The 27,373-nt window shown below is 46.1% G+C and overlaps 1 protein-coding gene across 8 annotated transcripts in view; it reads left to right on the top strand.

Moving 5' to 3' along the window:
• Window positions 1-3,326: 3,326 nt before the first annotated feature.
• Window positions 3,327-27,373, top strand: part of KMT2C (lysine methyltransferase 2C) — a 179,892-nt gene continuing 155,845 nt past the window's right edge. For 6 of the 8 annotated variants that reach the window (XM_032960242.2, XM_032960275.2, XM_076071053.1 and 3 more), the window contains exons 1-2: window positions 3,328-5,526; window positions 26,548-26,670. In XM_032960242.2, coding sequence (XP_032816133.2) covers window positions 26,549-26,670 — 122 coding nt within the window. In that variant the 5' untranslated portion in view covers window positions 3,328-5,526; window position 26,548. Of the gene's footprint in view, window positions 5,527-26,547; window positions 26,671-27,373 lie in introns of all 8 variants that reach the window. The other 2 variants (XM_032960234.2, XM_032960227.2) reach the window with 2 other exon arrangements.

Below are 27,373 nucleotides of genomic sequence, written 5' to 3'. Positions count from 1 at the left end.
CTAAGTAGATTGTACCTTGTCTTCACAAGCAAAAATATTGCCACAATGCAATGCACCAGCAAAATTTTACTTTAAAATAAATTAGTTTATTTACAAATAGTTTTTCATTATTGAAGGGTTTGACTGTTACTCAATGGCTACTATGAGCTATTACCTATATTCATATGGCCCATTTTAAAATTGTTCATCAGAACATAATTTTAATTGAACGTGCCTTGGATTCGACCGTCCATCTGTCCCTCCCTCCAGCCAGAACAACTTTTTGTTTAATATGGTATATATAAAATATAGTTTGATTCTCATCATGCCCCATGGTGTAAAGTAAGTCTCCAACTATTAACCACTCCATTTTTCTAGCTTCTCTATGTGCTATGAAAAAGGGCCATTGTCGAAAACATCAACTATTTAAAATGTTTGCTTTTAAGGCAGTGTTATTAACGAATATGTTGCACCAAATAATTTAATCAACGTAAACATGGGTATGTTTAATTCTGATATCCTATCTACACTGAAGCCATTCAATCAACATACAGTAAGGCTGTCGTTTTAATGTCCCGGACCATCATCCATAATATATGCTCCATCACTTTCATCTTTCATAAGAAACAAAAATCATACAATAGTCAACATGATACGCAGTGAGCATGGCCTAAGGTGGTTTATCATAATAGAACCACTCCAACACAGGACAGAGTCTTGCCTGTGTTTGTCAATTAAGCCATTATGGGTAGTCCATGGCATGGGAAACGTCTCATTTCACCCGCATAAGGGCTCATCAGCAAGCCGTATCCGGCTTCTGGGTGCTGTAAACGCCTATAATACTGGAGGTCAAGACACCACTGGTAAGTCACGAGGCACATGCGTTTTACAACAGCGATATGGTATTAGAATTCACCATTTACAGGACAGTACTATGTTTTATTGCTGCAATCAATCAGTCCACGATTCAAACACGCTATACAGTATTCAGTCAAAAAGCCGAGACGGAAGCACGAATGGCACAGAGATAATTAAACAAAATTTCGATTTAAAGCTTTCGTGACTGCAGGGATTCATATTCTTGGTTCTTTCGGTAAAGTCAGGTAGAAGGGAAACAATAAAATAATAAAAATATAAAACAATACAATTCTCACGACGTTTCGACTGCAACACAAGCAATCATCATCAGGTGTGAAAACCACAGCGATATGGTATTAGAAAAATACCATGTGAAAACCACACCTGATGATGATTGCTTGTGTTGCAGTCGAAACGTCGTGAGAATTGTATTGTTTTATATTTTTATTGTTTCCCTTACACGTGACTTTACCGAAAGAACCAAGAATATAATACGTTGGGATGTTGCAGCCCGGAACTGGGCTTTGCTCACTATTCGTGCAGACTGAATCATGCTATTCAGGCAAGGTCTGTTGACAAAAATGATTGAACCGAATTTTTGGAATTTGTAAAACCGACTGTTGTTTTTTTTTTCTTCCAGATGCGCATACTCACAGATTGCACTGATATCCCAACTAAACAAAACAAGTAAACATTTGGCTCGCCTTGGAAAATTGTGTAATAATAAACCGTGGAACAAATCGGAGAGGGAGGGGAGTGTTTATAATATTTGCCAAAGGGAAACAAGACCCAATCTATCAGCTGATGGGGCTTTCAGATTAATAAATCCCCCTAGCACCTGATAGAGACCTTACCATTTACAGCGAGAGCTGTTTTGTAAAACGGAAATGAGTGGAAATTCGCACACATTTTTTCCACTGTATCTAACTTAATATATAATATCTTAAATAACGTATATTTCAAACTTCGACTTAATTGCGTTGTACAATGTTGAAATCGTGTTTTCTGCAGTCGTATTTGTACAATGTGAATTTGCTCCCTGCTTTTCTTTATTTACAGGAACACAGGGCACAATAATATAGGTTGATTATTATGGATAGTCGTACATTTTACTCGTGGCAGTGCTGCCTTGTGCCAAACGTTCCGACTCAGAGCCACTTGGTGAACGGTGAGCACGGTGGTTCGCGCACTGCGCTACAAACCCGGTCACCGAATTAGATTCCCAGCCACAGTGAAGATCGGACGTATATTATACATAAAATAACAAATAGATGTGCAAAATATACATAGCATGTCAGCAGCAAGCCTGAATATCGACACAGGTGTCCACTATCCTTATAAAAACCAATGCTGCTGATATTGTGTGCTTCTCAGCAGGCCGTATGGTCAATGGGATGTAAAATTTTTTTTTTATGTGGATATAAATATGGGCAAGAGGAGTCCCGTCTGCATATTTAGTTTACTACTTATATTGTCGACAAGTAGGCTTAATGCATGTTTATTTATGTGTTTGCTATGTCAGGCTGCTGGGTGATTATATAATTACCAATGCATGCATGTGCTGTGTTTGTACCGAGACAATTTAGAGTAAAAGCCTTAATGAGCCAACAGCATTGCTGCTGAATCCAAATAATGTACAGGACGGCCTCACAAAGGACAGTTGAGCGTCAATTTAAAAAAAACACACCACACACACGCGCCTGCAATAGACTAATTGCCAGATGCATGCAACACTCGGGGGCTTTTGTGTATCACCTTGCCTCGCAGTGCAACAAGTGAGGAGGTTGTTATCATCGATTGTGAAGTTGCATGTGTGTTGAGACTGCCAATCCGGACAGAGGGGAATAAACGGGCGCGGCACGAGTTGGAGAAGAGATGGAGCTGATGTGGTACGGGAGGATGCGGAGCTGAGTTGACTCGTTTGTGGCTGGCAGCAGTAGTGTCAAGATCGTTCTCTGGCGGTGGGAAGGTCGTGAAGAACGCTACCGGGCAGTTCGGAGGCAGTCGGCCGGCCCCCCCAAAACAACAACAACGGAGGGCAGAGGAGCGAAAGCTCACGTACGCAAGTCGGCACAAGTACGGAGGGCAAAGGTGGTTGCCATCTGCCAGTCACGTCAACCCGTGGCACCCGGGTCTGTCTCGTGACCTGCCAGCGAGCCTTCGACATTTCGCGTGGCCTCAACGTGGACCTGGCCTGGCACGATCGCTGCGGCGTCGTCCACCGCCACTTTAGTTGCGAATGGCGGCGGCTGTTGTTGTCCGGGGCCCATTGCAGTTCTGCAACAACGCCACACGTGGCCGCGGAGTGACCCAGCCAACTTGGGCCGCTGGGGACAACACGGGGTGGCGGGGTTTGTGACCATCATCACCAGGGCGCTCTGGGGTGCCGTCAAGCATTGGTAACGTGCACAATTTGACGGACAGCGATGAAAGTGCAGTACGCGTTTGTTCTTAGGCCATGTCCGCCTGGGCGAACTCAAGCCGGCACACGGCAAGCACTCACTCCCTCGCTCCGGGCCGGGGCTTCGCGGCTCCGCTCCGGATTTTTGTATCCACTTTGTGTGTGTCGGGTTTCTTTTTTTTTCCTGCTCCACCCCCAAGTTGCGGATAACCGGATCTTGGACTCTTGCGAAATACCTCTGGTTGTCGATTTGACGCTAATCGCGAATCTGTTTCGTATTCCATTCCAGGTTGTGTTTTTTAGGAGGCTAGTCTAGGCCACCGGTGTGTGGGATCCAGTTTAGAGTTTTAGTTTCGGAGTCACTCCGAGCTGCGTACTCCGTGCCAGGTTTTTGGTTTTAGAGGTTGACTCCGGGCTCCGCGTTTGTTAGTTTCGTTCCGGGTTTTGAGTGAGAGTTGATTTCAGGTGCCGGGTTTTCCTTTCGCGTCGAGAGCTCCACTCATGGTTTCCCTGGGGGGTTGGTGACTCCAGGCTCTTTGTTTTTCTTCCAGGTTGACTCCAGGCTCCGCGTCTGAGAAGTCCACATCGGAGTTCGGCCCAGTTTCACTCCAGCTCCCAGTGTATTTTCTGCCTGCAAGAGTGAATTTCATGATTCGTGTCTCACGAAATAAATCAAGCGTTCGGATACAGTCCATCTCAAAAACACTCCAAACTTATATTATGGACTGCAGGCGCCAGGTCTGTTAAATCAACCCCACGATTCGGTATCCGTGTGTGTGTGTTTTCCCTGCAAATTTTATTTCACTATTGAGGCTAGCTTTTCCCCATAGACTTTACTCAACACTGTGTTTTTTTTCCTACAGGATTTATTCTGCATTGCATGTTTTGCTGTAGAATAGGATGCAGCCTCTAGACCGAAACCCAGTCAACACGCAACGTTGGTCCAACGTTCCATGTTTAATGGGAAGCGTTCACCACAAGGTTCAAGGCTGTGTTCTGTAAAATGTGCTCCAGGTGCCGATGGAGTCGACTCCAGCCTACATCCCAGAAAATATGGAACGTTGGTCCGACGGTTCCAACCACATTCCAACGTTGGGCCAACGTCATGTTACCTGGGATATATTCACCGTTAGCCATGATCAATCCAGTTGGATGGTGTACATATATAACGTAAGAATAATCCGTGTTTAGCTTTGAAATGCACTCCGATTTGTTTTAAATATATAATGGACTCATGCTTAGATTTAGAATATACTCCATGCTCCGTGGTTGGATGTAGAATGTGCTCCAGGCTCCTAGTTTTGATTTAGAACGTGCTCCGTCCGCGTTTTCTCGTGCAGTGGACTTTCGGTTCAGTTGTTTAGATTGACCGCGCAGTGTGATTGCTTAAATGTTCCGAGTTTAGATGTGGGCACCATTCCCTGATTCGTGTTACTGTATTGAGGCTCCCCGTGTTTTTTTTATATACAATGCACTCCACGCTCCGTGTTTATCTGCGCTCCATCGCGTAAATCCGGGGCTCCGTGCTTTGCGAATGCCACCTCGGTTCTCGCCTCCGCCACGCCCAGTACAGTTCACCACAGCCCCCCCCCACATCGCCTCCGTCGTCTCGCGTCCCGCCCCCCGCTGTATCCTTGCGCGAGGTCAAGTGTGCGGCACGTCGCGCCTCGCGCGCGCGCCTGTTGTGTTCCTGCGCACGGTTACATTTCACTACGGGTTAAAAGCGCGCTCGAGCACACACACACAAAAAGGTTGACAACGAAAGGCAAGCGGTCAGAACGGACGATAATAATCAAACCGTGAAAAACAACACCAACAACGATTTTTTTTGTTTTGCCCTCAAGCCGCGTCTCGTCGCCCGTCGTCGCTTGCGAAAAGACGCCTCGGCCCGGGGACTATATCGGCTCTCGACATGGCGGCTGTGGAGTAGCCGCTCTTCACCCACCTCTTTATCTCCTTGTTTTCATCTCCTACCTTCTCATTTTTCTTCTCGTTGCTCTCCTCCAGCACCCTCGTGTTCAGAGGAGGCGGCTGTCGCACGGGGCCCCGGCCATGAGGCCCGGAGTCTGGGGCCGGGGAGGCTGAGCGGCTTTTGTCTCCTCCTCCTGCTGCTCCTCCTCCTTCGCCTTGTCGTCTTCATCTCAATTTCGCCTTCATTGTCCCCTCATCATCTCGCTCCTCTGGGTCTTCTTCTTCTTGGTCTTCTTCTTGGTCTTGGTCGTCGTCGCAACCCCGGCCCGGAGATGAGTGTACGGGCGCGGCCCGAGAGAGCGGTGGACAACTGAGAGGTGAGGGGCCGAGCGAGACATTGCGTGAAAACGTTCTCTAGTTCTGTACACAATTACAGCTTTATGACACGACTAAATTAACGTTATCGCGTACACACAGCATGTAGCACATCGAGTACAACGGTATCAGCCACGATGGACACACAGGCAAACATTGCCACAGGAAGACGCACTCCTGTGTTGTCGCTCTTGGTTAAATGCTGAGAGGGCTGTGTGAGATCTATTACATTATAAATCTACACGGTTTTTATCTCTACACAGTCACATAAACACAAATATACCACAGAATAGAACAATACCACGGGTAATACACTAACGAGCACTGTCACAGGAAGATGTCCTCCGGTATAGTTAGTGTCTGTATTACCCGAGTGATACATTATTACATCTTTAGTTCTCTATAATTAGCACATTGTATACAAATAGCAAACATGTCACATACATAGAATACACGAATTTCACAAATTACACACTAACAAACGCGAAGGGGAAATATCCTACTCTGTGATGTTGAGATGCGAGGGCTGTGTGAGATTACATTACATATCTACACAATTACATAACCATATCGAATACAATAACCACATTAACAAACTACATGTCACAGGAAGATGACCTGCTGTGTTGATATGGCTCGAGGTTGAACTTCGAGGGTTTGTGTGTGTGTGTGGATTTGATATTAGATTGTGTATAGAATTATACATAAACATAAACCACAACGTATACTTACAACCACACAACACAGGCATATAGAGTTATTTCAATGTTATTTCAATGTGTGTACTCATGTGAGGTGTTGATGCGAGCTTGAGGGCTTTGCCATTAAACCTTTGTCTACATAATTAGAAATAAGCATACTACGAAGTAAAACAAAATACCACCGCACCACTTAAACGTACACAAGACATGAAGGTTACACTAATACTGTGTGTAGGGGTTGGTCCCGTGTGTAGATGTTGGAATGGTTCGTGTTATTTACATTATATATGTGCATAATCATACGTACACATTTCCACAAACTACATCATCAGCGCGCTTCAGGAATACTGTATTGTGTGTTGACGTGTATTGATGTTTAATTGGGAGGGTAAGCTTTGTGTGTGGCTATCAGAGATGAATATATCACGTAAACCGCAAGAATATCACGCTTCGTGTGGACTTAATATCCTAGCTGTCATGCAAGCATGCAGTCCTGGTAGTGGTGTTCATGTGAGGGTTGTTGATGTTTGACTCAAGAGGTCCAGGAGACGACGTGAACGCGAAATAAACACCACACAGAGAGAACGGTCGTACGTTCTCGTTGCATGCAGGACTAAATTGTGCCTTGCTTGTATGAACTCATTGTGGGAAGATGTATAAAATTACCGTACTGGCAATTTGTAACACAATGTGTGAGGGGTATTGATGTTGAATTGAAGAGTAAGGTGTTCGCGTGTCAGAATGATAAATGCCATAAACCCACGGTGAATACGACATGCACCACATATAAACTAGCGTGTGCCCTATATACGTTGCTGTGCGCGCAATATTGATTTAAGATACTTATAGTCTAAAGGTGATGAAAATGGTACACTATTCTTATAATTTCCACCAAGTGCAAGGATACTATAGAAACATGGATTACATATGGGACTACCTTTACACTTCAGACACAGGACGTGAACACGGCGGGTATGGGGAGGGGTTTGATGGGAGGTGTGGAGACGAGGCGATGGCTCTCGATTGATTATAATACAGTGGAGCGATGTGTATCAACGGGTCCACGCGTGTAACCTAAGAGTATAGCGACTGCAAGTAAGTCTCAACAATATTGCAGGACTGCTAAAGCAATGCTGCATACTGTAAGGAACACCGTCAACGCGAGTACACGTGTCATTGTATTCAGTGTACATTGACACCACTGTACTGTGGACATGGTGTACATGAGTTGCCACAAGGCGTGCGTGCGTGCGTGACTTTTAAATTATGACTTTTAAAAAAATATATGTTTTCTACCCACGTGACTTTACCGAAAGAACCAAAGAGTATAGTGTATTTATTACAGTATGTATTACATGACAGTAGTACATTGTTTACGTTGGTAATACGTACTGTTCATGTAAATGGGTTCACGTACTAAGTGGTGATGTGCAGTGTAATTCAAGCAATGGATTGACAAACGTTTGCGAGAAGCTTTATAGCACAGCAGTACCCCAAAGTCAGTTCACGCCTTCATGCATTGGTGGGTCAAAAATAATATTTTTTTCTATCTACGTGACTTTACCCGAAAGAACCAAAGATTATGGATTCCTGCAGTCACGAAAACTTCAAATCAAGATTTATTTTTTCCACTATTCACATTACACGCAGTTTTTTTTACACGTGAACAAGTTCGCTTCGGCTATTCCCCCCCCCACACCGTCATTCACACATCTTCTGCACGTACACCAACATCACTATGTGATATGCGCACATTTAAATGTGATCTGATGTATTCCAGTTGTACACGCAAAATGCCCAGATCCATATAACAACAGCCTGGTCCGTTTCACAGCACGTATTATAAACAAGAAACATGTACCCTTCGGTGCATACTGGCTTGTACGTACGCATGTTCACACAGACTGGCGCATACACGCAACTCCACAAGATGAACTAGCCGATGTTTATGAACGTAGACATAATTTGGCCTACATACGCGTGCGCACTAATGGCCTGTCGACGAGACACACCGCACACCTGTGTGTGTGTGCACAGTCCCGATCGTCCCGTGGGCGCTACGCTGTCGAGGTGTTAACTACCTCGCCTGGTATACAGGAGGCCTTGGGTTCGATCCCAACACCTGACGCCTGCTGTATATTTGGAGTTTGAATGTTCTCCCCGTGGTCGCGTGGATTTTTCTCGGTGTCCTCTGTTCCCCCCCCCCCTACACATTTAGAAACGTGAGTATTTGGCTACTGTTCCACGTGATAATCCACTTAATTGGGCTATAATTTGTGTCCAGGTCGCTTCTGAAAAAGAGCTATATAGCTCAGTGGACATTACCTGGTAAAATAAAAAAAAAGTTTAGTTTAATCCTTATAGGCAGGCCGTCGGGGTCACTTGGGTGAGCCTTTATTGAGGCCGACACACGATGGAGTGGTACGGCCAAGACCACGCCAGGTACTGATTTAAGACTGAGCCACCCTAGGATATGTTGATATACTGATGTTACCCGACCCACCACAAACGCCTTTATTAACGATACACAATCATACTTGCTTGTACAAAGACTCCCCTTGTAGCCATAACAGACTTTTGGGGCAAGTGCTTATTTCGAGCACATGAAGGCAGGCACGGCACGTGGTGGGTGGGTGGTCAGCAACCACGCCCGGCCGCCTTTGTCCCTGGTGGCGATGTTAACACATCGCACCAGGTACTCATTTTAGGCCGAGTCTACCTAGAGGATCGGTTCAGGTAATCGTCACTGCTTTTTGCCGTGAGCGGAAACCGAACTCGGGTCGCCGGGTTCGTAGCGCAGTGCACTAACCACTGCACCACCGCTCCACACACATTTGTCCACACATTCTCACGCATAAACCTGTATATACAGACACCCACACGCATAGGCCTGTACACAACCAGTCTTGACAGAATGGTGGGGCAAGCGCTGTTAGCGAGCATCTATGAAGGCCAACACGGCACACGAGAGGGTGAGTGGCCAGTACCACGTCGTGCCGCCTTTGTCTCCTGAATGCTCATGTTTACACACCGAAACCAGGCAGGTGCTCGCTCATTGCAGGCCGAGTCAGGACCGGTTGAGATATTCGTCACCGATGTTGACCGTGAGCGGGAATCGAACACAGGTGGCCGGGTTCCTAGAGCAGCAGTGCGCTGACCCCCTACAACTAGCGCTCCCATAGCACAACGCAGCACACATTTGTGCATTTATTAACCCATCCACATACACAGACTGGCCTCAACGAGGTCACAGCCCGTGTTGAGACTTTACACTCGCATAGTTAAGTGTTGTTAGCGAGCACCTGTTTTAGTTGCTTCAGAGTTTAGATACTGCACTCGAGAATCGGAATCAACTGGATTGTACCACAACCAATAACACAGCCTTGCAAAGGCTGTAGGGATAGTTGGGGTGAGAGTGAGCATCTGTTAAAGCTGGGGGAGCACACAATTGGGACTATAGCCAGCAAACGCGCATCGTTGTCTTATCAATGCTGATATTCACACCACAAGAAATTGAGGCCAAGCTGACATCGAGGAGGTGCGGGACATGTTCAGATACCACGTGTCGCTGATGTGACGTGGAATCTAGCCGAGGTCGCACACAATCGTACACAGTAAGTTATACAGACATGCCCACGTTTTACACGGGTGGTGTGTATATATGGCGTTAGCACTTTCCTCAACAGTCTATACGGTAAAATTATATTCAGGATTTTTTTTTATGTTTGTACATTTATGCTGCACACACGCTGAAATGTGGAAACGCAAAGGGACACAGTAACAATGCATGTACACATTCCAGATGCAGGGGTACACATACCCACGAGCACATCCAAGTTAACATCGCCACATACATACACACATGCTCCCCGCAATGACTTGTACACGAGATACAGTTACACATAGGAACACATTACAAGTGGGGACACGTACAGGAATATAGACACGAATACATGAATAAGGATGCATGTAAACGCACATGTATGCATTCAAAGACACGGATGTGCAGACATACTTAACGAGCCTCCATTCTAACACATTCAATGGCAAAGACAAGCACATGCATTACCACAGCGCTCACACACGTCCTGGAGGCCCCAGGCCCGTGTAGTCTAGGTGTGTGAGTCATGGTGTGTGTGTGCCGAGGAGGAGCAGTAGGATATAGCCCCATCATGCACAACAGCATGGTGGCCACAGCCGAAAATATGGCAGTGCGTTACGTTATTTTCGTACCTTTTATGGAGACCAAGTTGGTAGTGTGGCAGACAGCACTCGTAGAGGAGCTTATCAAGAGGCTAGGGGAGTTGTGTTTGGTTTCACGTTTCGGACAACGGGGCTCGTTCCACCACCGAGCACGCAAACGAGCTCACTTATGGCGGGGGTGTAACGGCCCCATCAACATCCCTCTGCTGTGTGCGTTCATCCATCGGCTGCAATGAGAGATACTGTTTTGCTGTGTGATGCTCTTTGTGTGTGTTTGTGGGATGCGAGCGTGCAGTGGTTTGTGCTGAGCCATGAAACTTGCAACCTGGGTAGATGGATTCGACCATGGGGACACATCGCTGACAAATGATATCTGACCTTATTATTGCTTCCACACCTGAGTTTGACTGAGCCTCAAACTAGTACCTGGTGCGATGTGTTAAACATCTGTAATGGGCAGACAAAGGTGGCGAGACTAGTTGTGATACTGACTCTTTGTGTACTGGTGTTGGTCTTAAACGTTTCTCAAAAACAGCACCTGCCCCAACAGTCTTTATGGATATAAAGAGGATCATTATCCTTGCATGTTTGTGTGTGTGTACATTAGTAATGCACACATCTGCCAGTCATCTCGGTCAACTCATAACACTGGGTCTGCCCTGGAACCTCCTGCTTGCGAATCTTCCAGACTTTACGTGGCCTCAACGTGCACCTAGCCTGGTACAAGTGCCGTGGTGATGTCCGCCGCCACTCAGTAGGCGAACGGCGGCTGTTATCAGTAACAGTGACGGCACAGTGTATGGAGTCAGATGCACACCAACATGTTCAGAGTGCATAAATTCTTGGTGTTTTTGGTGACATCTCACAAATGCAGTGAATATTGTTGGCCCGTTTCTGAGATGCTGCCGTGTGTGCATGCATGTTATTAAATCTTGCAGCAGCTTCCAGGGTGTGTTCGAGCTCGATGCACGCAAATATCCATGCCCATGATTGTTGCACTCTTTGCTGGTGAGATCCAGCACCAAAGGGGGCCCATGGAATATTGCTGAATATTGTTCACCACTGCTGTTATGCCCTGGCTTTATCCCATCAGAATTTACCTGCGGGAAAGTGCATTGTTGTGTGTTAGTATGCATGCACTTATTGTCCCTGAGATGCACTGTTTTGCTCTGTCAATTCCATGCATTTACACTGATAGCATCCGCGAGGATAAAACTGGTTGAGTTAGCTGGGATGTAATGGAACAATTGAGTGGTGTGCAGGCACCTTAGCCTTCGTGTCAGCCCTTCCCAACCCTCTCGGCATTAGATAGTGGCCAGTGTGCGTCAGCTGTGTTAACATCACTGGGATAGGCTGCTGCTGATGGGTTGCTGGCTGTGTGCTACCCCCCCCCCCCCCCCATTGTTTGGCTTCTTGGGAGCATCCATGGCCTTTGTTCGGCTCAAGTAGTAGGCGGTGGTTGTGGAAGTGCTGTCCCAATTAAGATGCTAGATGCTGTTGGCCATTGCAGAGAGCGATAGCTTTGTCCATGCTCTATATACAGATCAGTGTGTGTCTGTATTATATAAAATGTTTTCTATGTTGCAGTTATGCAGTATGCATATTACTGGATCCATGTCTACCCATAATATTTACGAATCGCACTATATTGAATGTGTCACTTGAATATATTTTTACTGCTGCATGAGAATGATACAAATATTCAAAAGAATCTTGATATTGTGCTCCTGACCAATGGTGGCTCTCAACTCGTGCTGGGGATATCATTGTCCTGTGACAGGAACTAGTCACCATAGAAGAAAAACATTTCATGGATATAGAAGCGAGGTCAACGGTTAACACAGCACCCTGTGTTAGGTGTGGGGTATATTTAAGTCTTAGTATTTTATTTTATGATTGGCATCCCTTAATGGCCAATGTGAGTAGCTCCCAGATGGACTCCAACATCATCGCCTCCCTCTACGAGTTGTGAGCACTGGCTGCTTATGCACCACAATGCTGCCATTCACCTCCCCGTACCTTACTGCCTTTCCTGGCTGCTTTGGAGGCAGCCTTCTTGAGGGAGGTGGAACATGGGCCATTGTTATTTAACCTCAGGTTTTGGCATCGGAGCACCGCATGTTATCTTAACATTTAGTTTGAAACGCATGGCTGGCTGGGTGTGGATTGTCAAGTTTGTATTTCTATAGCCTCCACCATAGGAAAGTGGAATTTCCAATTCTGGCATATAGATGTCAGTGCAGATGAACACTTTCCTACAATTGCATGAGCAAGGAAACGCTGATACTTTTTCAAATGTTTATTTGACTTCGCAACAGGGCTGGCTTTGAGGCCCTCACTAAAGTGTTGGTTATAGGAGAGAGTGGGGCTATTGGCAAGGTTTCTTGTACCATTGTTGGTGGTGGTTAAGTGTCACTTTACATCCACGATCACACGTGATGTAGTAGGCAGGAGGCTGTGTAAATTCGTCATAATTTTCGGTGGGCTATTTTAAGGTAACTTCCATCGCTTTAATGTACATCGGGTTTTTTTTGTCCGATTTATTACGTGTGCGGTTGGCATCATGTCATGAGATTAATCTGTTTGTAAATGTGATGGAGTAGCGAGTCCCTAAAAACATAGTCCATGAGTCCTTTTTATCCTGTACCGAGTAGGCGGCTCAATGTCCAAGAAGCTCTGCTTTGAGCTTGTCACGATAGTAAAATAGATATTAAAAAAAATCTTGGAGCTGGAATTTAGTTAAATCAAGTGCCAACCTAATGTAGTGGTCTGTTTTGTGCAATTATTGGTGACCAGGCTGCAACCATCAACAGTTTTCACTTGAGAACCCAGTTTAACCATTGGCTGTTGCCAAGATTGCACGCTGACCCTCTGAGCTATCTGGTCATTTCAACGGAGATCCGTTTAAAGTAAATGATGTAAAAATGTTTATAGAACTGTATTAAATAGGATGTTATAATATCCCGCTTTGAACAATGTTTACCAATCACGTTTATGGACATCGAATAAAAAAATAACCATCTTCATTTTTCTGTTTTTAAAAAATCCAAATCACTTCATACAAATATAAAAAAAAAACTGCCATCACTAATAGAGATCTGTAAACTTTTGTAATTCTATTAATAAATTGTCATTTCAGATCTAAAATTACAATTTACTTTTATAGAGCTCAATTATAGTAATAGCCATTTTTTTCATAAATATATATTTACACACTGGTTTTATTGGTTCAACAATAACCAAAAGTTTAGTTCGTGTTAAATGAATATACAATTCTCTAAATTGCAATGGAGATCAATATAAAAATTTCAGGCTTTTCCCTAACACAGGCATCAGCCAGAAAAAGCAGGTATCTTGACGCTGTTGTGTTTAGCTGGGTTTGACTTACAGCTTCCTCCCACAACACCAACAAAACAACAATGGACTGGCCAAACATCTGAAGATGTTAACAATTATGGAGGCTGTTTTGGGCAAAGATTCTAAATTTATTCTGAGATGCCCCTTACCATAGATGTGTGTGTGTGTGACTGGGCTCTTACCTGGTTAAATAGAGGTTACCAGGCAATCAACTCTACCGTAGGCATAATTTCGGGGAGGCACAGCAATGAAATCTCCATTGGGCCAGTGAGCAGCTGCCTCCTCCCCTGCGTTTGCCCGCCACCCCTCCACACCCGTGACCCCGCTTGCAGCCCTCCCTCATTAGCACTGTATGCACTTGATTGGCTTATCGAGAGCGGCTTCACAGGCAAGGAAAAACACAGGCTCCCGTGCAGCTGGCAAGTCCTGCCCGAGCACTGTACGTGGTGCCTTGGATATATGGTGGTTCTGAGGCTGTAGAGGGTGAAAAATCAGCACGGCTGAAATTGGTGCCATCCTCATTGAGTTTTCACTTTCATGGAGATTCGTTGAAAGCAACTTTGATTTCGGTCAGATCTATTCAAGTTATCTCCTTTAATTGACATTTTAATTACTACCGTTCACCTCCAGAGAGAATATGTTCACGTGATTGGAATTCATTTTCATAGATATTAGTTAATATTAAAGTGACTAACTCTCACTTTGACAAAGACCTATGACAGTACTGCTGAACAAACTAACTTTCATAGATATTATTAGAACAGCACCACTCATTCATAGATATTTCAGTAATAAAGCAACTGACATGCATTCAAAAGAAATGTCTTCGAACGACCACTTTAACATTCATAGAGGTTTGTTAAAGATATACATTCACTTTCTATGAGAGTAGCCCTGGCATCTAGTCTTAGGGTTATGAATTGTAATTTAAATGGAAAAAGGCAATGGCATTTTATATATGTCACTTAAAGAGCCCCAATATATTAAAACGGTGCTCTGAAATCGAACAGATAATTTCTGATGTAGCAAACGTATTGGTTTTAATACATATCATACTGCAATTGAGAAATGCATGCCACCTTTGGCAGAAAAAAATAATGGAGGCTGAGAATAGGGCCTTCTCTAGCCCAGGGTCAGCGTTAATACATAACTTACTGATATCCACAGCATCGCTATATATTTAGTAGCTGCTTCATAACAATTAAGACATGGCTTGTGTGTTAAGAAGCACTTAAATTGATATTTGGTGGAATATCAGCCCCATTGCTTCTATTATTCACATATCTGGTATAATTTCCACCCAGTAACTGGGGAAATTGCTTTTTCTCCATAATAAAGGCATCATGATCCTGAATGTCAAAGTAATGCCATTTGCAAATGAGCATTGGGTGGTGCTGGACTTTGTTTGTGGACCGGAATCATTTATTTAAATTGTAGATTACTACTGACAGGTTGTGTACCCATAAGATGGCCATTATTAGTAAACTACTCTTATTTGTCAACAGAATACCATCGATAATGTATATTTTACCAGTTAACTAACACAGTAACACATGCTGATGAGATAGGTGGCTGATTAGCATAAACCTCACCTGTGGGTTAGGGTTTTAATAGCCACCATAAAGTGCTCCTTACTTGGCCTTTATGGACAATGTACCATGGTGTTTCCTGATTAATTTGGGGTTATAATAACTTAGGATTGCCATTATCATATGGTCTTGCTAAATGTTTCGACATCACTTGGGCATGACAGGAATGGACAATACCTTTTTAAAGAGTTATGCTTTCTACCATTTCATTGAATGGTGATGAGCCAGGGTTATTGTTTTGTGGTTTGCATATCACTACAGGTTAGGGACGTGACATTTGATTCATTTAGGGACGTGACATTTGATTCATTAAGTGATATCCGTATCAGTTGATAATCTCTATAAATAGTCATCTCGAAAATGAATTGAGAACCAGTCATTGGGTGCTTTCATTTAACTTTTTTATTTGTGTTCGAGAATGGCTCTGGAAGCTGAGACTCAATGACATAATTTCCAAGGTCACTTCAACATACCTCTTATTCAGATTAGCAGCACACCTTTATCTTGCAAAGGGTGTTCGATGAATACTAATCAAACCTGAACTTTTCATTCTCGTAGCTAATATTTTAAATATAGATTTTAAAATATTTTTTTGAACTGCTTTTTGTGTTTAGTTTGCTGTATGTACTCACGCACCCCCAGTTAGCATGGTTGGCTACATATGGCGCGAAAGAAGTTATACATGCATAGAATAACGTAAAATCAGTAAAAATAAATACATTTAATGTATGTTTTTCGTTCAGTGATTGTTGACAAGGCTGATATCAACTCACTGTATTTGAGATACAAGTTTAATCATGGGTGGCTTTCTAAATTATAATTTAGGCTGTCAGTGCTGTCAACCCAGTGGTCTGACACAGTATTAGCCAACTGAACCACCCTACCACCTCGGGATGCCTGAATTTTCCTGCATGAGCTCAGCCTCATAGCTCAATGCACAGCTGATAGTCAGTACACCTGCATTCAAAGGCGGATGAGAATCCGCAGACAGTAATAGGTCGAGAGTCACCACACTTTGCCATCTTATTTTCTTTTGCCAGATCCTTCTGCCACAACTGTTGTACTTTAGACACCCAGCCTCCAAGGTTTACTCTTTTAGTATCCCGCCATCTCTCCTTAGTTTTACTACAAAAGGCCATATATATGTTTCCTTTTAGGGCAGTTTTTGACAAATCTGTTGATTTATTTTTTGTTAATTGTGCTTGTAGACTACTGCCAAGGTAGAATCGCCAAATAATTGGTTTCATCTGGCTTCAAGTTGTCTCCTTGGACACCGACCTCTGGCTCTCACTTGAATGTCTGCCCCGGCAACTGACAGTCACCATTCTGTATGTGTTATGTTTACAGTATGGGTAACAGCCAATTTATTGTACTGCCATCTCCCTGTCACGTTTGAGTTCAACAGGTTGGGGGGGTCTCACCACTCATTGATCTGGGTATGATCAATCAGCCCCCTCTCCAAAGCCTGCGTCACCAACATGGCTGGCAGAGCAATCGGTTTGTGTAACTTGGAGCCAACGTTATCTGTTCCCTTTCGCTGTTGTGGAAAAGACTCTCTGTGACTGCAAACAGAATGGGTTATGGGGTCCGTGGACGCAGGAATGGGCGTGTTATTGGGTACATGCATGGGTAAAAAGGGGTCACCGATTGGCTTGGATTTATACCTAATGATTGGCTGCAAGCAGCATTATATCACATTAGATGTAAATTAGGCTATTCCAAATTTTGCTTCCCAACGTTACGCCGCATTGTATGGGAGGTGACGGCCTGCGCCTCTGTTGTGATTACTCGGCATGTATTTAATAATCGGTTAAAATCGACAATTAAACTGGAGATACAATCGGCAAATTTTATAATTCGCGTTATATTTTTTATTGTGTGTATAAAACGAGGGGGACAAGCCTGTGTGGCCTTTGCATGCATGTGCTTCTCATCCCCCCCCCACACACAACGTCCTCCTCTTAGCCCCACTCACTTGGTGTCTATCCCCCACAGCGCCTCCCCTCGGTCGTAGTGGACCCATCCCCCCAAAAAAACCCGTCCTCCGTTTTGTGTTGTTCTATAGTGTACTGTACCTGTCAGAACTAATGAGATGGAGCGAACGAGAGACATATTGGAGGAGGCGGTTCTAAGGAGGTAGGCAAATAGAGACGTGAATTGATAGTTTATACGAGAGAGTATGAAATAGAAACGACACGTACCGTACAAACGAGAAATGTCGTACCACACACTCGAGACAAAGGTTACAGTACAACCAGTAAGCACACTGCAGATGAGCTAAACATTACAAAGATAGTGCAGTATATGCGAAACTACAAAGGAGACAAGGTAGAAAAGACAGTTTCCATAAATGAAAAGACAGTTTCCATAAATGATGTCACGCGATTTTGGACGATTTTTGACCCCCCCCCCCTCGTCACACGGCGTCACAAAAAAGTCAGACCCCCCCTCAAATATGACGTCACAAAGCTCTGCCCCCCCCCCCCAAATAAAACATGCTTCAAATCGCTTTAAACTATTGTCACTGTAGTGCGTATTTAATGTGCCGCTGCACTCTGATGTTGCAGGAGAAAACATTATTTAAATGACCCCCCCTCCTAGGTGCGTGACGTCATTTAAGGACGGCCCCAAAGTAGAAACGAGGCTGTTCATTAAATTGCTGGTGCAGATGAATGCTGCTGCACCAATACTCAATAACCGTCAACCCCTGATCTGCCTACCTAAATTTCAGACAAATTTTGACTTTATTGGTCACCCCGTGCCCTTATAAATCTCATCGTTCATCCTACAAAGTCTCATCCCAAGGGAAAAACACAAATAGACAAAACATGTTGCCCGTATTGAAAGGGTACGGCTGTACGCCGTATGGACCTGGAAACCCAACTTCCCTGTACAACAATACGGTAAACCGTATGGGTTGATGGGTATGAATACTCCACGAATAAGCTTGTTTACTAACGCGTTAAAGTGTAACGATTTGTACAGCACCACCGGCGAATCGATAAAATGTCGCGATTCTGGGGTCGCAATTCGAGGCAAAAAGCATTCATGCATTCTCTTTTAACCTTTTTGGGAAATGCAGTGGCCTCTACCGACTGCAGCGGGGTTAACATTAACCCAATTTCCCATAACTGCGATTTTTTTAGTTTAAAGAGAAACCGTTCGATAATTACCGATCAGTGTTAGAAATCGATGTGAATGTAGAATCGATGCATTGCCACGATGCTATTCGTGAGGAGCCCGACGCACCCCGCCCGGAACGCGTTCCCACGCCGCGCCTCTGTCACGATTATCACGATTGGAAAACGCGATTTAGGAAACAAAACATCGATTCTTTAATGTCTAGCTAATGCCGTCCCGTTTACGCATCTGCGTTGTCTCGTCCGTCTTGTGCTTTTGTCTGGGCGACTGCTTCGTTTGTATTGTCTCTCCTGTAGGTGCTCATCTCTATCCTGCGTGTGTGTGTCTCGGTTGTAACCGTCTCGCCGTGACCCACAAGCCTAAAGCAACCCGTGCGTTAGGATAGCAAATGATGGATTTGTCGAGTGCACGTTTCGATGCAAATGAAATCGTGAGCGTAAGAATGGATGGCTGGATTAATAATCTTGCGGGAGGGAGATGGCCGGTTGCAGGCGCAGCAGTGTGTGCTGCGTGTTGTCACGTAACACGTTGCTGGAGGGTGCTCGGGAGAGTGGCACACCCACTGCTGCTGCTGCCACCCTCGTCACTGTGCTCGGGAGAGTGGCACAGCCACTGCTGCCACCCTCGTCACTGTGCTCGGGAGAGTGGCACACCCACTGCTGCTGCTGCTGCCACCCTCGTCACTGTGCTCGAGAGAGTGGCACACCCACTGCTGCCACCCTCGTCACTGTGCTCGGGAGAGTGGCACAGCCACTGCTGCCACCCTCGTCACTGTGCTCGAGAGAGTGGCACACCCACTGCTGCTGCTGCCACCCTCGTCACTGGCACACCCACTGCTGCTGCCACCCTCGTCACTGTGCTCGAGAGAGTGGCACACCCACTGCTGCTGCTGCTACCCTCGTCACTGTGCTCGGGAGAGTGGCACACCCACTGCTGCTGCTGCCACCCTCGTCACTGGCACACCCACTGCTGCTGCCACCCTCGTCACTGTGCTCGGGGTAGTGGCACACCCACTGCTGCTACCCTCGTCACTGTGCTCGGGAGAGTGGCACACCCACTGCTGCTGCTGCTACCACCCTCGTCACTGTGCTCGAGAGAGTGGCACACCCACTGCTACTGCTGCTACCACCCTCGTCACTGTGCTCGGGGTAGCGGGGAGCGGTGGTGGTAGTGGTGAGCGCCACGCTGCGCGACGAACTCGGTGGCCCGGGTTCGATTTCCGCTCAAGGCCGACACCAGTGACGATTATACGAACCGGTCCTGGGCCTCCCCTAGGTCGACTCGGCCTCAAACGAGTAACCGGTGCGATGCGTAAATATCGCCACTCGGGAGACAAAGGCGGCCGCGCGTGGTGCTGGCCACCCACCCCTCGTGTGCCGTGCCGGCCTTCATAGGTGCTTGCTAACATCACTTGCCCCTACAGTCTCTTAAGGCTATACGGGGGGGGATCTTTGGGGGTGTGAGATTTGGCTTCCCCTGACGTGTACCGATTCGTCGCATAAAAGTGGTTCTTTGACGCTCACGATATACGCGCGTGTAAGTGGACGGACGGTACAGTTCAAGTAAACGAGACGGGTCATAACTCAATGGTACAGACGAGAGACGGTAGCACAAAGAGACGGCATAACATCAAACGTAGAACGCTGAGCCGCTGCGCGATATCCCGGTGTCACGATTCGATTTGTTTCAATTCCCCTTCAATTTGTATTTCCACCTGTTTGTCTCGTTGGTTTAACTTGTGTAAAGGTAACGTTTGTTTATGATTTGTGAAAATTGTAAAGCTATTATCTTACACGCACGTATCGTGAGCCTGACTCGCCGAGTAGACTGCCCAATGAAAGAGGCGGTACAAGATTATTATATCAGTAGAATCTATTCTGATACTCGTGGACTCGAGGGGAGAGAGCGAATGGGTGCGTGTGTGCGCAATCGTGGGCAGCGGTCGTGTAACGCTTCACTGCGGAGTGACAATTTACCTGAACCGGTCCGGGGCCTCCCCTAGGTCAACTCGGCAGCAAATGAGTACCTGGTGCGGTGTGTAAACATCGCCACTGGAGAGACAGACGGGGGCCGTGCGTTGTTTTGGCCACCCCAACGCCCTCGTGTACGGCGTTGGCCTTCGTAGGTGCTCGCTAACAGCACTTTCCCCAGCGGTCTGTGATGGCTACACGGAGAGAGGAGGGGGATCTTTGTGCAGCAGCGGGGCCAATTGCACGGCCCGACGTGGCGGGCGGGCGCCGCGTTCGCCTCTCGTCGCTGCACTCACTTCCGCCTCGCCCAGGGGTTCGGCGTGTGGCTCCTTTATATTTTTAAGGACCGCTTCGGTGACGTTATTTATTCAGGAGCGTCTCGTATTCACATGCGTATTACGGCTCTTGAAATAGTTTTTTTGCCGGAATTCGAAAAAAAATTGCTCCCACCCCCTGGCCTCGCCATCGACAGCCGCCGGTGCTGGGGTTATGGTGCAGCATGGGCTGGGGTTATGTGCAGCATGGGCTGGGGTCATGTGCAGCATGGGCTGGGGTCATGTGCAGCATGGGCTGGGGTTATGTGCAGCATGGGCTGGGGTTAAGTGCAGCATGGGCTGGGGTTAAGTGCAGCATGAGCTGGGGTTTAAGTGCAGCATGAGCTGGGGTTTAAGTGCAGCATGGGCTGGGGTTTAAGTGCAGCATGGGCTGGGGTTTAAGTGCAGCATGGGCTGGGGGTTGGTGCAGCATGGGCTGGGGTTAAGTGCAGCATGGGCTGGGGTTTAAGTGCAGCATGGGCTGGAGTAATGTGCAGCATGGGCTGGAGTAATGTGCAGCATGGGCTGGGGTTAGTGCAGCATGGGCTGGGGATGTGCAGCATTCGCAAGGCCGTGCGGTACTTGACTGTACGTGCAGCGCGCTGAAAGTCTCCCTCGCTCGCTCGCTCGAGCGTGGGCCTCCGATGCGTCGACGTCCTGAGTCGGTGGTGGACATTTCCACGACGTGACGACCGTATAGAGTATTGGTAGAGCGATAATATAAATATATTGTAATACACAATTGACACGTTATCCCGGTAACTTAGAATTGCAAAAACAATGTGTATCGCTCGTGCCATCGCCACTGTGGAGTGGGCTTGGGTGACCAAATCGCGCAGACTCGGAACACGAGACCGGGGCAGGGCAGGCAGTATCGGCTGTCTCGCCTGTAGTAACCCAGTCAAGCTCCAACACAATCCCTGGGACTACCGGAAATCCATGTGCCGCTTCGTGTACTGCGGAACCTCCATGACAACGATACACACGTATAATGTATTGGATGTGTAGACCACCCAATCCGCTGTTATGTAAGTGACGTTTAGTATGTCTTAAGTGTATGGTAGTCCTTGTCCATAATCGAAAACGCATTTCGCGTTTGCAGCTCACCACAGACGGTGGTAAAAATGCTTCGTTTCGGTGGCTTGGTCCAGGTTTATAGGACAAAACTGCAGTGTTCCGATTGAGTGCATTCACTGGACGGTATTCGCATTATCGACTGGGACGAGTCGACTGGTGTGATATTGGACACGTATGTGGTACCGTAATGGTTGATCGATTATTGCACACGCACGACGCATGCCAAGAATCGCATGTGCTGGAATCGATTGTTCGATTTATGCGAATATAACGTGAGGTGAGTTCGAGACCACAGTAAAATAAGACCTTAAATCTTGACTTAAAGCTTTCGTGACTGCAGGAATTCATATTCTTTGGGTCTTTCGGTAAAGCCACGTGGACATAAAAAAAATATCGACGTTTCGATCGCAACACAAGCGGTAGTCTTCAGGAAAATAAGACCTTACCAACAGGAGACAATCTCGACGCCAAGAGGTTAGGTTAAATCGAATGCAGGTCACAATAATTCGTCGAGAATCTGAAGAGTTTAACGGGGTTCCACGTGCGGGTAGCGAGCCGGCGTTCACGCGTTCGCTTTTTTTAAATGCTTAATGAAGGCACTGCGTGAACAATGGTGCAAAATGTATAAGCAGTACCACAGCGAAAACTATAACCACACGAGTGCTGACTGTCACGGGAGGCCATTGTGGAGCCCGTGGTGGTGTGTGTTTCGTGTTTATCGTGAGTGTATTGTGCGTAGTCGCCTTTATGTACGAAGAGTGCGTAACAATGCAGTGACTAATGCACGTGTAGGCGGATTGTGTAATGGGTGTCGTATTACTCCGTGCAGCGTGTCCTGAATGTAGCTTGTACTTGCTTGTAGTGCACGTGCTGTATACTGCGGAATACTGTATGTACTGTATGCGTGATGTGTACTGTGTGCGTGATGTGTACTGTGCCCGTTTTGGTTTATTGCAGTGTGTACTGTACTGCGTACAATGGGTGTAGTGTGAACTACATAATACAGTGCTGTGCGTGAAATACAGAGTGCGTATGTACTGTATTCGCAGTGTTTTTTTTAAGGGTAGTGTTGGATCGGTTTGTGTGGTACACTTTCCAGTGTGTGTGACGTGAACGTGTAATGTGTTTGGCGTGCATTACGCTGTTCCCACTAGGGGTATTGTGGTCGAGGAGTTGTGGCGTTTAGCGAGTGTTATTCGCGGTCTGCACATAACTGTGTGTACTGTACAGATGTAATTAGTGTAATGCGTGTGTGCATTGGGGGTAGAATCGTGCAGCAATTGACGAATGATCATTGAGCTCACGGGACGTAGAATTTCGTAAGGTTTTTCGATTCTCTTGTATTATGATTTTCCCGTCATCGTGGTAGCCACTAGGGGCGCTATTGTACTCTAACCAGATGACAACCCCATTTGAGAGACGTGAAAACACCATTGCCACTTGCGCAAGGGCGACCTATATTCTTTGGGCCTTTCTTTGGGTCGACCTGTTACATCAATTGTGTGCACGCTGCTATTCACCAATTGGTAACCCCCCCCCACACAAATATATATCTGAACGGTTAAGTTAGGTGGGGTGCGAAAGACGTTCAACATACAGTACGTGGTGGGTCCTAAGGGATGAATAAATGTGGTCCTCGTGTGCGTAACAGTATATTTTACTCCTTTTTGTAACGATGTATCGACTAAATTATATTCGTACGTGGGTAAGTCGCTTACGTTTTTTATAAATTAGCATCCTGATACATTTTGGCTAATGGATCGAACAAAAGTACAAACAATAGAGATGCAATAGTCCTTACAAAAGAGACGGTGCAATCGGGACAGCGGTGAATAATAGCATGGAGCTGCGACTTGCTAGGGTTAGGGCAGCTTACAGGAGTTACCTAGTGTGGTGTGTCCTAAGTGTATCTTTTTTTGCACGTACATTGTGGTGTTCGTATAACAAGCATACAAGATTCATATGTTAACCTACACATTGTCACATGGCTGCGTCAGTGTTATATAGTGAGCCATTGATCACGAGATTACCCAGTGGATTACTGAACTTTCTACAGCGCAACACAATGGCGAAAAGAGGCGATTCCAATAATTGATGGAATCATAAGGGGTGGATTAATACATGCCAAATACGTATCAAACTAGTGTGCATGTGGTGTGATGCTCGTGCTATGTGTTGTGTGTACACTACTGTATAGTGATTCACGTGTCGATAATAATGGGCTATACTGTGCAGTAAATCAATTATTGCCCCCTACTGCAGACATTTGGCAGAACCCTCTCGTGAAAGAGTCTCGGGATTCTGTGGGTTGAGCGCAACAAATAATGCGCGATTAATATCGCTGGGGCGATTATTCGATTGGGTATGTGGACAAACATTTAAATGGGCTACTTTTTTGTGGTCGATTCGGATTACTCTGAGCGCTTAAATATTCCCATCGCCGCCACACCCACCTGAAGGCAGGAAACCCCCCGACAAGCCACGCCTAGCGTGACGCGGCTGATAGTCGTGAAGCCTCCCACCCAGAGACAAGATTTTGTTTTTTACCCAACTATTTTTTTTACCTTTTCCAGTTAGTCGAGTGATCGAACTGATAATCGGTAGAGTAATTCACTACTTATATAATTTGATAGCCCAGCTGTTATTTTAATGTAATGCAGTTTATTAATTCAGAGGTGCAGTACAATGCAAAATAATTATGGTATTTCCACATAATTGAGGTATTTAATTTATTTTTAAGTATTTAGTAAGTCGACTAATTTTGATTTTACAGATGGTCCCGCTTTCTTGATCACATCCACAATTCTATCTGATCTGAGCGCTTACCATTTTTCTTACGACAAAGGGGAGTGGTTACGTCATGAGGCTTGACATCTGGAATGTCATATTTATGTCAGAAATTATTTTTATTGTGGAATATTGTTTGCTATCATTTGCATGTTCCTCCACTCGACATTTTTGCTAGCATGTGGTTATGGTTACATCTTGCAATCTAAAAGCTAGCTTGTTGCTTTCATGCTCCCTTGGATATCTTCAAACAATGTATCTTATTTATATTCTCATTCCATTATTCGTGGTTTTACAGGGTTGTGTACGTTCAGTGAAGTCCTTAAGATTGATAGTTTTAAATATTATTGTTATCATTTCAGATTGAGTGCTTTTTACTTTGCCCTCAATTTTAAATGCAGTCCATGACCCTTCTAGTTCTTTCAGTGTTGACTTTTCAAAATGATTTTTTTTCGGATTTTTATTTTATGAGAACCCCTCTATATTTTACTACCACTTGACCTAATTTTCTTTTAACAGTCAATGTTTTGCCTCAGCTTTGGCAATGATGCAGTCGAATGGCATCACACCAACCTGTGACTACTTTCTGTGTTAGTTGCCTTGCAGAAGACGGACATCCCTGACATGTTTAAGTGGTTGTTTGAAACTGAACTTAATAAATAAAAATAGCTTACCAATGTACCCTTAAGTTTTTCGACCAGTGTATTTGGGTGGGTATAATGTATGGATCACACACAATGGACTCGGGAAGAAAATGTAAACGCTGAAAAGTGTGCAAAACATTGAGATACGTATGCTTGGTATTTCACTAAGAAACAGAATGTGGAATTTCTGGATCGAAGCACAGATGATGAAGGGCTTCAATCTTTGTAGGGAAACTCAAGTGGGCTTGGGCAGGATAAAACCCGAAAAGAGATGATGGCGGACTTGCACGAAACCGGTGACTGGCCGCCTGAGAAAAAAAAACTGCGCCCAAGAGGAAAACCACGATGGCGATGGGAGTGATGAGTGTGAATGCAGAGTGACCATGATTGCAACGGCGTAGGGAAGACATGTATCTGTTAAATTACCGATGTATACGGTAAAGTATGTGTCTATAGTGTAGTGTATGGCTTACAGTGTAGTGTACATTTCTGGTTATACGCGGAGAGTGTAGTGTGTTTGTCTATGGTGTCGTGTATGGTATTGTATATGGGGATCGGGAGTGCAGCGGTTAGTGAGCTGGGCTACGAAACCCGGCTACGCGAATTCGATTCCCCCGGACACGGCCAACACCAGTGGCGATTATCTGAAGTGGTCCTGGGCCTCCCCTAGGTCGACTCAGCCTCAAGTGAGTACCTCGTGCGGTGTGTAAACCTCACTACGAGGGAGACAAAGGTAGCCGGGCGTGGTCCTTGCTCCGCACTCCTTCGTGTGCTGTGCCGGCGGCCTTCATAGATGCTCGCTAACAGCACTTTCCCCAAACGTCTGTCAAGGCTATATGGGGAATCTTTGTGTGGTGCACGCCTTGATTGTTAGTGTATTTCTATATTGTGGTGTGTGAGTTTTGTGTGTCTATAGTGCCGTGTGTTACATTCCATGAGTGCAATGTGTGTATAGTGTAGTTACTATTGCATGCCGGTAGTATACATGTGTGCACTGTCTTGAGTATTTTTTCGATAGTGTACTTACTATCGTGCGAGTGTAACGCCGTTGTATATGTACTGTGTTGTACACACTGTTATTTGTGATCAGTTCTTCCTGTGCTACACCCCTTTAGTATGTACTCCTTTAGTATGTACTGTATACTCGGCGTTGTGTGTTGTACACGCTGCGAGTGCTGCCCCCCCCGTGTGCTCTCTCTCTCTCAGCGTCGTGCTTGACGCCGTTTCTTTCTCGCCCCAGAATGGAGTCGGACGGGGAGGCCGGGACAGCGGCTCCACAGGCGGGCGGGGCGAGCGAGCGGCGCGCCCGGGGGCGGCCTAGAAAGGACGGGGTCCTCGCCACCCCCACGCAGCGCCCCGCAAAGTAAAGCGAGCCGCGCACGGCGACACTCGTCGCGTTCGGGCTTCCGCGGGGGCTGGGCTTGTGCGGGCCACGCTTTTGTTTGTGGAGGCGAGGGGGCTGCTCCTCTGGCAATGTAATGAGTTTGCAGCTCTGAGAGGGCAATGGCTCTCCTTGATTGGTTGGAGCATCATCTGTGACCCGACTCTTGCGTAGTGCCCTGCGGTCAGTCGTATAAAACGCTTTAATTAAAAGCAATAAGTCGATGATAAAGCAATGTCGGTAGTTGTATGCGAGCGGTCGCTGCTGCTTCATTGTATAAGCACCACGTGGTGTGTTAAAATTGCTTTCTTGTAATGATTTCCGTGGCTCACTATGACGTGGCTCATTGTAGCACCGCGTATTGTTCTGGCTCATTGTAACAAGTGGTCCATAGCTCGTATCGTGCATGGGGTCCTGGCTCGCAGACGTGTTGCACACGTGGTGTAATGTGGCTCGTGTGTGGTGTGGCCGGCTGGCTGTGATCATGTGGTGTATACTGGCTGACTGTCACGTGGCTTGCCTCGGCTCATCACGTGACGAGGCGCGAGGCCCAGGTCGTCATCCCCGGGTGCTGCCCGGGTTCGCGCGCCTCTCATTGGCTCAGAACGGTTTCACGTGACCGCGCACGAGTGGAGGAGCTGGTTGCGGTCGGGGGGAGGGGCGCGATGGTGTTTGGGGGGAGGGA

Source organism: Petromyzon marinus, chromosome 2 (genome assembly GCF_048934315.1).
Source record: "Petromyzon marinus isolate PM22_M1 ecotype Great Lakes invasive population chromosome 2, UKy_Petmar_22M1.pri1.0, whole genome shotgun sequence".
NCBI classification, from domain to species: Eukaryota; Metazoa; Chordata; class Hyperoartia; order Petromyzontiformes; family Petromyzontidae; genus Petromyzon; species Petromyzon marinus.
This window is presented reverse-complemented; position numbering and strand designations above follow the sequence as displayed.